Consider the following 9,454-nt stretch of genomic DNA (forward strand, 5'->3'; position numbering starts at 1 on the left):
ACAGCCACGAGAGATTTTGTTTGACCCACCTTAATTCTTTACATACAATATTTAGCCTAGACACTTAGAGTGATGAAACTGAATATATTAATTGGAGATAAAAGGCCATAGAATATAATTACTGATTAAAATGTCCAATGAATGGACACACATTGCAATCCTGAGGAGACCCTGACCCTCAGTGTGACCCCAGGGAGGTCTTTCCCCAGGTGTTGGTCCTCACCTGCCTATTGAGGGCAGGGCTTGGTAGGTGGGGAGCAGGCCCCTCCCCAGCCATCCCCGAGTGCCTGGAATCCGGTGTCACCTGTGTCTTTAGCCTTGTCCTCCAATCTCCCTCGCCTCCTGAGGATGGAGAGCGGCAATGCAGGAGAGGGTACAAGTGGATGGAAAGGGTCCCTTTTCCCTCCCTGAGCCCCACAGCCTCTGCTCCTGCCAGCACCCCCACCCCACAAGGTGCTGACCTCAACCAGGTGCCCCATGCCAAGAACAGCTCACTGATGCAACCCAAGGGGTGCTGAGTCCTGGAGGGGCCTTGCTGGGCCTGGAGGGCTTTTCCCAATCACAGAGTTTTTCTGACTTTGCCACTTACTGGCCCCATGCCTCAGTTTCCCCCACTGTAGCACAAGGTAAAAATCCCAGCCTGAAGGCTGAGGGCCCAGAAAGCCCACCCCACGGCGTTAAATGGCTGCAGCATGTGAAAATGGGAGGAGACAGACATTCCCTGCCCGGGGTCTCTTGTGCCGGGACTGATGTCCATTAGGCCACAGGGTGCCAGGGAGGGCCATGTCCCCTGCCTGAGGAACTTTGCTCCCAGTTCTGGGTCACTAGAGTTGAGGCACAGGGGTGGGATGAGGAGGAGCGATGCTCCGTCATGAGGGCCCTGGGTCAACCCCAGAGAACAATCAGCAAGTTCCGACTCAGGTCTGACGCCGGCCACCCTAAGGCATTTGTGTTTGGGGGGCAGATGAGGGCCTTTGGTCAGGGAACAAATCATTTTGGTTTGAAACACATAAGAAGTTCTTCTTAGCTCTCCGGGGTATATGATGTGTTGCTAGGTTTGTATTTTCAAAGAGCCTAACAGGAGGAAGATACTGGGAAGGGCCGCTGAAACCCAAGGCAGCCGCCTCTCTGCCTCCCCACCTGTCTTCCCCACTGGGAGACTTTCAGCAGCTTCTTAAAGTGTGTGGGGGGGAGAGAGAGAGCGCGCTCGCGATCAGGAGGCCAGGCAGGCTGAGGGCGTAAGGGGATTTTCAGTCTAACGTTTGAAACGGCGCTGCCATCACAGGCCTCCCAGACAGGCGAGGAAACCGAGGTTCCAGGACGACACCCAGAGCCTGGGCGGGCAGCCGGCAGCCGGGAGCCCGCGAGGCCCGGGCAGACCCCCCGCCGCACCAGAGGCGGCTCCATCCCCGCTCAGTCCCTCCTGAACCTCTCGGGCCTGCAGGACCTCCCTGCGCGCTGCCGCCAGCTGGGGACGGAGGTGCCTGCGACCCCTAGCCCAGGCTGGGAGCTGGCTGTCCCTAGGGGGCGGGCTCCCGGCAGCCGCCTGCCTGGCCACCCCTCTCTCTCTGCCCACCGGCCTGGAGCTGGCAGCGCGGTGCGAGCAGGCAGCACCCAGAGCGCTCGCCAGGTTTGGCCGGGGGCCCTGATTGCAGCAGCTCGGGGACGGCGGCGCCCGTGCAGGGTGGACTCGCACAGCCTCCTCGCCGCCGGCACGGCGGCCCCTCCTGGCCCCTCCACGTCCCGCCCGGCCTTGACCGCCGGCGGCCCCACGGCCCTGGGACGTCGCCCTCTCACCTCGGCCCGGCGCTGCCCGCTCCCCCGGGGCAGACCCCTGAGCCCGCCGGGTCACGAGAGCAGGGTGCGGGCGATGGTGGCGCCAGAGGGTGTCACCTCGTCGTGCCAGCCTCTGGGGTCAGGGGCCGGCTTCAGCTGTCGCAGTCGCACCCGCCCTGCAAAGTTCCCTCCGGCGTTGGCCGAAGTTACACAGGAACCCGGGCGGGGGGCAGGCGCTGCGACCCACGCCCGGCTGGTCCCAGCTGCCGCCCCGCACGTGGGTGGTGACCTCGGCACTCCAGGTGCCGCCCAATCCCCGCCCCGGCTGCGGCTGCGGATCTCCGGGGAGGGGAGCCCGAGGAGCTCGGCCGCCGTCCCGCGGTGCCACTCACGCTGGGCCCCCGCGCCCTCCCCACCGGGCTCCCGTCCGGTCCCGGCGCTTCCGCCCGCAGCGCCCGCCCCTCCTCGGCCGCCGGGTCCTCCGCACCCGCCGCTCTCCGCCGGACGCGCTCCGGGCCCGGGCTCCGAGGCGGGGCCGCCCCCACGGCCACGGCCACGCAGAGCGCGCGGGCGCAGCTCCGGATCTGCCGGGGGAGGCGGCGCGGGTCACCGCGGCCGCAGGAGCGCGCGGGGCGGGGGCGGCGGGGCCCGACCCCCGGCCGCCCGCCGCGTCCCTCCCCGGTTGCGCCGGAGCCTCCGGGCGGCCGCGAAGAAAACTTCCCGGAGCGGGAAGCCCGCGCCCGGCCGGGCCACAGGGACCGCTCCGGATCCGAGCCCGCGGGGTGTCCCGGCCCCTCCGCCCCGCGCCCAGGCCCGGCTGGGGCTGGGGACTCGCTTCCCGCCGGGCGGCTGGGGCCGCGGGGGGTGTATTCCGCGGGGAACGGTTTGTCTAAAGCGGCTCTTTGTTTCCCCAAGGGGAGAGACTGGCTTTGTAATCACATTTTCCCCTCATTCACCTTTCTTAAGACTGGTGGAGTCTTGTGAACTAAAATAAAATCTTAACCCCCTGCCCAGCTGACTGAATGGACCCCTCTTGCCGAGGGGACCCCAGAAACACCCTAAAGCTGAGTTGCTGGCCACGGGAAGGGAGCTCAGGCTATGCCACTGTATACACACAGTGCTCGCTGAATTGGGATGTGCTAGAAGTTTAAAATACAGAGTTATTTTGAAAGATTTAGTACAAAAAACCAAACTTCATTAATAAGATATTGATCGCATGTTGTAATGATGTTTTGGATACATTGGGTTGAATAAATTATTTCAATCAATTCCGTGTCTTTCCTTTCCTTTTCTGTTGCTACTGGAAACATTAAGACGACACGCGTGGCTCACACCTCTCTTCCGCGGCATTTCCAGCAGCCGTCGCCGCCTGAGGGGATCCCTCCTTTTGCAAAGCCCAGGCCGCCTCCTCCAAAGACCAGAGGCGAAGAAGGTTATGAAATCAGAAAATTTTAAATAATTGTTATATTGTTTCCCGTTTCGAATATCATATATGTTTTTCACACATGGATATAACCTTACACACAAGGCTAAATGCGCGGGTTCTGCGGCAGCGCCGGTCGCGCGCAGAGGGGAAGCCCGCCTCGCAGCCGCGAACGTGTGTGGTCCTGTCACCTGTCACTCGCGGCCCCAAGGGGCGGGGCTTGGCGCCCTACCCAATCAGAGACGCTGGGTGGGAACTGTCCAATGAGGGCGCAGCAGGAGAGGAAGGGGCGGCTCCCAGGACCCGCCTGAGCCTTTGTCTCCTGCCGCAGCCGCCCGGTGACATCTGTGTTCCCTGCTTTCTCCTCCGCGGTGGGAGGGCCAGGTGGCTGTGCCGCAGCGTCTGCCGCCCTGTGACCTGCGGGAACGGGAGGTCTGCAGGGAGGATGCCGGGACACCGCGGAAGCCGGGAGATGGTGAGCGTGCGGGGCCGGGAGTCCCGGGGGCTGGATCCGGCCGGAACAGGCTGTGGCGGAACTGAGGCCTCCCGCGTCAGCTCCGGCGTCCACGGACCGAGTCCCCGCTGGCGCGGCGCGGCCGCAGACGCCTCTGGCCACGGAGTGGCGTGGGCTGGGCCGGCTGCCGGAGCTCTCGGTGTCCGTCGCCTTCCCGCAAGTGACTTCGGCCCCGACCGGAACCTGTCTGGGCAGCTCTGCGCCCGCAGCCCCGCGTCTCCCCAGAGTGTGCGGGACGACGGGAGGGTCCTCGGGGAAGAATCCCCACTCGGTGTGCGGGGCTCCTGCGTGGGGGGAGCTGGGGTCCCTGGGGTCCCCGTTCCTCCGTTCTCCTTTTGAAAATTAAACTAAGGCACCGTTAGAATAGGAGTTTATTAGAGCAAACTGCGATTAATTAGGAAGCTCTCAGGCAGGTTTGTGGTTTGGGGTCCACCGGCGGGGCTTGAAGGAGAGACATTTATAGGTGCATGAGGATTCATAAATTGCTTGGTTACAGTTAGATAGTCGCCTTATTTGGACTATCAAGGTGGCTGTGTTCTGGTTGCATAATCAGAGGCTCATTAGCAGTGTAATAGTTGGTAAAGCCTAAATTGTTTCTCTGTAAATTAGTAATTTACAAAAAAAAATGCATTTGGATTAGATTTCAGTATTCTCAGGTGGGAACCCAGAAAACGAGAGTCGGTTCAGTCTAACTGCCTCCTAAATAGTTATTTACAATTTTTTTTTTTTTTGAGACAGTCTTGCTTTGTCACCCTGGGGAGAGTGCAGTGGCATCTTCATAGCTCACTGCCAACCTCGAACTCGTGGGCTCAAGTGATCCTCTTGCCTCAGCCTCACCAGCACTCCTGGGACTATAGGCATGCATCAGGACACCAGCTAATTTTTTTCTGTTTTTAGTAGAGATTGGGTCTTACTCTTTCTCAGGCTGGTCTTGAACTCCTGAACTCAAGCAATACTCCTGCCTCAGCCTGCCAGAGTGCTAGGATTACAGGCATGAGCCACCAAGATTGGCCTCATTTACATTAATAACCCTGATTGAAAAGCAGAGACCTGAGCCCTGTGACTCCAAGCTAAGGAGCCTGCAAAAAAAGGTCATTGAAGGCCCAGTGAGTTCTTCCCGGGGAGCCTCACCTGCAGGTGTTCCCAGCCTGCTCACACCAGCCATGGGAGGAGCACTTTATACTGAGAGGTGCTACAGAGCCCGGGAAAACTGGGGATCCACAGGAAGATTTGTTTGGGTTTGGGATGGAAGGAGTGTTTGATGCCCTTTCTGAGAGTGCAATTGTTATTGTCCTGAGGCTGTTTTTAGACATGGACAAAAAATTTCAGATTTAGATGAGGAGTGACTTTATTGCAAAGGAGTATTGCAATAGGGGGAAAGTACCAAATATAAGATCTGCAAGCATCTCAAAGGTTAGGCAGAAAAGGGCTTTCTTTTCTAGGGAGGAGTAAATAAGACAGGTGGGGGGGAGGGCAGGATGTGGAGTGGCAAAGTTCGATCATAAATGAGAGACTGATTTACCCTGAAGGCAGACTGTTCTTAGGAGGGCACAGAGAGGGGCTGTGTGCTGGCTAAGGCTGAGGCAGGGGATACTCTGTTGAGACCAGTGAAAACACAATTGTTCATTTGTTCATCTAATTGTTTATGAGGCAAAAATGGGAATTTGTAGAATCTGTGCTGGCTTTGTGATAAGTAAAACGGGGAGCACCATCTAAGTCCAAATGTAAAGGGTGTTTATTTGCAGCGAGCTGCTCTTAATGTACACAAAGGAGGGGATTGCTGTTACAGGATTACCTTCCAGCCCAGCCTCCCCGCCGCTTTCCCTGGTGCACACATGCCTTCCATTCAGCCATTTCTAAGTGCAGCAATTTGATGAAATAATAAATGTAACTAAAGTGTTTTGCTGAGTTCCATGAGTAGTTGTATCAGGTTATTGAACTTGAGAAGGAGGTTATGGGAACCCCTGGTTTATAGGCAGTTGTTGGAAGTATGGATGGGCCCTCAGGGCTTGCATCTGGCATCTGAAGTGTGAGCCTTGATGTGGGACTGAGCCCTGGACTTGTGGGTTCTGTGCTAACTCTGGGCGGTGTCAGAATTGAATTGTTGGACAACCAATTAGTGTTGGAGAATTGATTGATGTTCAACAAATGCCACACATTTGGTGTCAGAAGTGTTGACAGAATAACGACATCATAGGTCAGAACCTTAAACCGACTTCAGGTGAGTGATCACTGGTGAGAATTTAGACCCTGCGGGTCTCAAGAATGAGACTTCAGTGAAGTCATTGATTTACGTAGCTGCTGTTGCTTGTTTTATTATCTCTAGTCTTTGAAATATCATGGTTTTAATTTTCTTGGAAGAAGTAAAACAATGAGAGATACATAGCATTAATAATTTGAATAGTAGAAGTATAATGCACATCAGGATAATAAAAAGAGAATTTGTATGCCAGAATAGCAACAACAAAAATCTATTCCATTAAGCAGCCAACTAAAAACATCAGGAAGATGTTTCCATCCTGTGAGGAAGAAACAGTAGGGTTTGTGGGTGGAGCTTCCAGAATTATTTAATAAATTTCCCGGGTTCTCAGGTTTCTGTCTCTCACTACCCTGGAGCGAGACACCCTGGGCTACAACACCACAGTGAGAGTGGTCCCCAAGCTTGGAAACATGTTCAGCCTGCTGACTATGGGCTTTCTTGTGAACTTGGAAGACACAGGCTGCCTGCCTGAGCTGTTTCCCTTTTGTTTCCTTTATAATCTTTATGTCATATAATTCCAGTTTTTCCAAGTATTCAAGAATTTTATTCCATGATTTGAATGTAAGATTCTTATTTTCTTGCTGTAAAATCTAAATGATTATGTAATATGGTCTGAAGAAGCAAAGAGCATTCTTGAAATAATAGTTTTATGCAGAATTTAAGTAATAAGAATGTTGTTTATATGTTCTTGTTCTGTGTAGTAAGAACTGCCTTGGGCAGTACTGGTGTGCTGCCTGATTTCACCTCCCTCCTTCACCCAGAGGTGTTGCCAGCCTGATTCTTTTTGTTATTATTTGTAGCTTAACTATTTATCACCAAGCAGAGGTTTGCTCAGTTTTGCCTCTTTTTGAGTTTTCAGTAACTTAATGTGACCTTTCATATTCTGTTACTACTATGCTGAAGAGGTTTTTATGTGGTTTCTGTGCCTCGGAAACACGTGACACACGTGCTGCTGTCTGAGGCTGCAGGTCACCCATTTACTCACCCATCCCTTCACTAATGGACTTTAATTATTTCAAGTTAATTTTTTGGAGTTATTGACAAGGCAGTTATTGATTTTTATCCCCTAAGTGCTAACACTTTGTACATTTTTTGACATAAAGAAAGAAACTGAGGCACAAAATTCAGTGTTAAAGAATCTACCCGAGCCAGGGTGAGGAAGGCTATCTGGAGCACTCAGATGCAAGTAACCTTGGCTATGCGCTCCATTCCATGTTTGTTACAAGCAGGTTTTTAAAGGGAAAAGGGGGAACATGGGCACTTACTTGTCAGGAATTCTTATTGCTTTACACAAACATTGATTAGTGACTGGCTATGCGTTGTTTATGCAGTATGAGTTATGGTGTCCAGCATGTGGCATTGTTAGGTGAGTTTGTAGCTGCTTGTGGTGTCAGTCAGTCTGGAGTCCACATAGCAGACAGTTTCTAGAGGTGATTACTTAGCTCAAGGGTCAAGGTGGGGAGTGGGACAAACTGCTGCCTCATTTCTGTGCCTCTCTGGTCCTCATAATTTAGAGGAGGCTTGCATTTTTTAAATAAAAAAGTTTCTTTTCTTTCTCATTTCTCCCTTTTAACCAAAATATTTCTTTTTGAAAGCTTCGATGATCAAAGTCTGAGTGTCTAGGTGTCCCCCATTGCTGGGAAGGCTTATTCCTAGGCAGTCCTGTCCCACAATGGGAAAGGGGGGAGGAGGAGACATCTCAGTGAGAAATTTTAAGAGCACCCAAAAGCCAAATTGGGATGGCATCGCAGAGTGCCAAGAATCAAACTTCAGTCAAGTCATACATTTACATAGCTGTTGTTGCTTGTTTTATTATCTCTAGTCTTTGGAATATTGTGATTTTAATTTTCTTGGAAGAAATAAAACAATGAGAGATAATTTGAATAGTAGAAGTATAATGCACATAAGGATAATAAGCAGAGAATTTGTATGCCAGAAAAACAACAAAAAGTATTCCATTAAGGAGCCAACTAAAAACATCAGAAAGAAAATTAAATCCAGGTTCTTCATTAGTGACTAGTTGTAGCCAAGTGGCTTCTTTTCTGATTTTCCTATTTCATGAGAAGTGTTTATATATATACAGTAAGAGATATTTGCCACCATACTTGCATATCCTTGCTCAGGTAATATATAATCTAAAGCAATGTGATGTCAATAACAACCTCAGCCAGTGAATCAATAGCTTTTTGTTGAACTGTGATGGAGGCAACAGTTTCGCCAATCAGCAATTTTTTCCAATTGTTGTAAGAAGTTTTCTAATCAAGTGTCCATGAATATTGACACCTCATTAAGGCAAAAGCATTCTACCATAAAATGCATGTGCTTATTTCCTTGATTGACAGGCAGATAATTAGGTTTCCCTCAAGTAGAATCTCCATCTAAAATAGATTGGTGGTCATGCCTAGAGAAAAGTTTGAAGTAAGTAGTCCAATGGCGGGTTTCTTCAGAGCTATCTATAGATAGAGGGATGACCAAATGTTATAAGAGATACTGACCTTGAATTTAGCAGCACAGGGATTGGTTGACAATACCTGACCTGGTTACTTCCACCAGGATTAGAGGGAATCTTTTTTGAGGGTATTTTCAATAAACATAATTTCTAGATTGAAGGTCATGATCTTCAATGTCTACATGTCCTGGGAGCTCAGTGTTAAAAGAAACTTTAATTTAAAAATTTTAGTGAGAAACTTTATAGGGCCTTTACAATGATGAAGAATATCATTTTTAAAAAGGTCTGGCTTGTATGCTACCTAATCCGGGTACATGGGCCTTCTTGTTATTATTTCAAAGGGAGAAAGCTGATATTTTCCTAAGGAGGTAGAACGTAAGTTAAACATACCAACAGAAGAATCTTAGGCCAGGGAAGTTTAAAAGTTCCTGTAAATTTTGTTAATTGATTTTAATACCCCATTTGTATATTCCACCAGTCTAGAAGACTGAGGGTGGTATGCATAATGGAAATGCTGAAAAATTGGCCATATGTTGCAAACAGAGTGAATTATTTGACCAATGAAAGCAGTTTCTCAGTCTCTGTGAAACTCAGAAGGAAATCCCCAAGAAGGAATAGAACAAGATTTAAAAGGGTCATAGTTAAAGAACAATCAACAAAGTAATTTGGTCATTTTTATTTTTTTACAATTTACTGAAAAGGTGAACCCAGGTCTTTTATTATCTCCTGTTAATACTAGATAAAAACCTTAAGTGAGAAAGCCAAATTTTACCCTTGTATCATGTATTATTAATATTAAATCTAATTTCAATGAAACCTTCTAAGCATATCTATCCAATCTCAATCAGCTTTGACCACTCAAGGCAAGATTTCTATACACCTTTTATAACCTCTTACAATTTTTCTGTTTTTTTTCTTTCTATACCCACTCAGTTTATTTATTTCATTTTTTTTCTGCTTTCAACCTTTAAATAATCTCTAAACTAGCCAAAGTTACCTTTTTTTAACCAAAAACCACATCTTCATGTCTAT

General features: G+C 50.1%; 1 protein-coding gene across 1 annotated transcript in view; it reads right to left on the reverse strand.

Annotated features, from left to right (window-relative positions):
* Positions 1-6,962, reverse strand: part of LOC105808124 (zinc finger protein 98-like) — a 59,206-nt gene extending 52,244 nt beyond the window's left edge. The window contains exons 1-3 of the mRNA XM_012641685.1: positions 6,959-6,962; positions 3,432-3,616; positions 2,193-2,360 (exon numbers count right to left, since the gene is read on the reverse strand). Coding sequence (XP_012497139.1) covers positions 2,193-2,360; positions 3,432-3,616; positions 6,959-6,962 — 357 coding nt within the window. The remainder of the gene's footprint in view (positions 1-2,192; positions 2,361-3,431; positions 3,617-6,958) is intronic.
* Positions 6,963-9,454: the final 2,492 nt, after the last annotated feature.

The sequence above is a fragment of the Propithecus coquereli genome, unplaced genomic scaffold (assembly GCF_000956105.1).
Source record: "Propithecus coquereli isolate 6110/MARCELLA unplaced genomic scaffold, Pcoq_1.0 Scaffold168, whole genome shotgun sequence".
NCBI classification, from domain to species: Eukaryota; Metazoa; Chordata; class Mammalia; order Primates; family Indriidae; genus Propithecus; species Propithecus coquereli.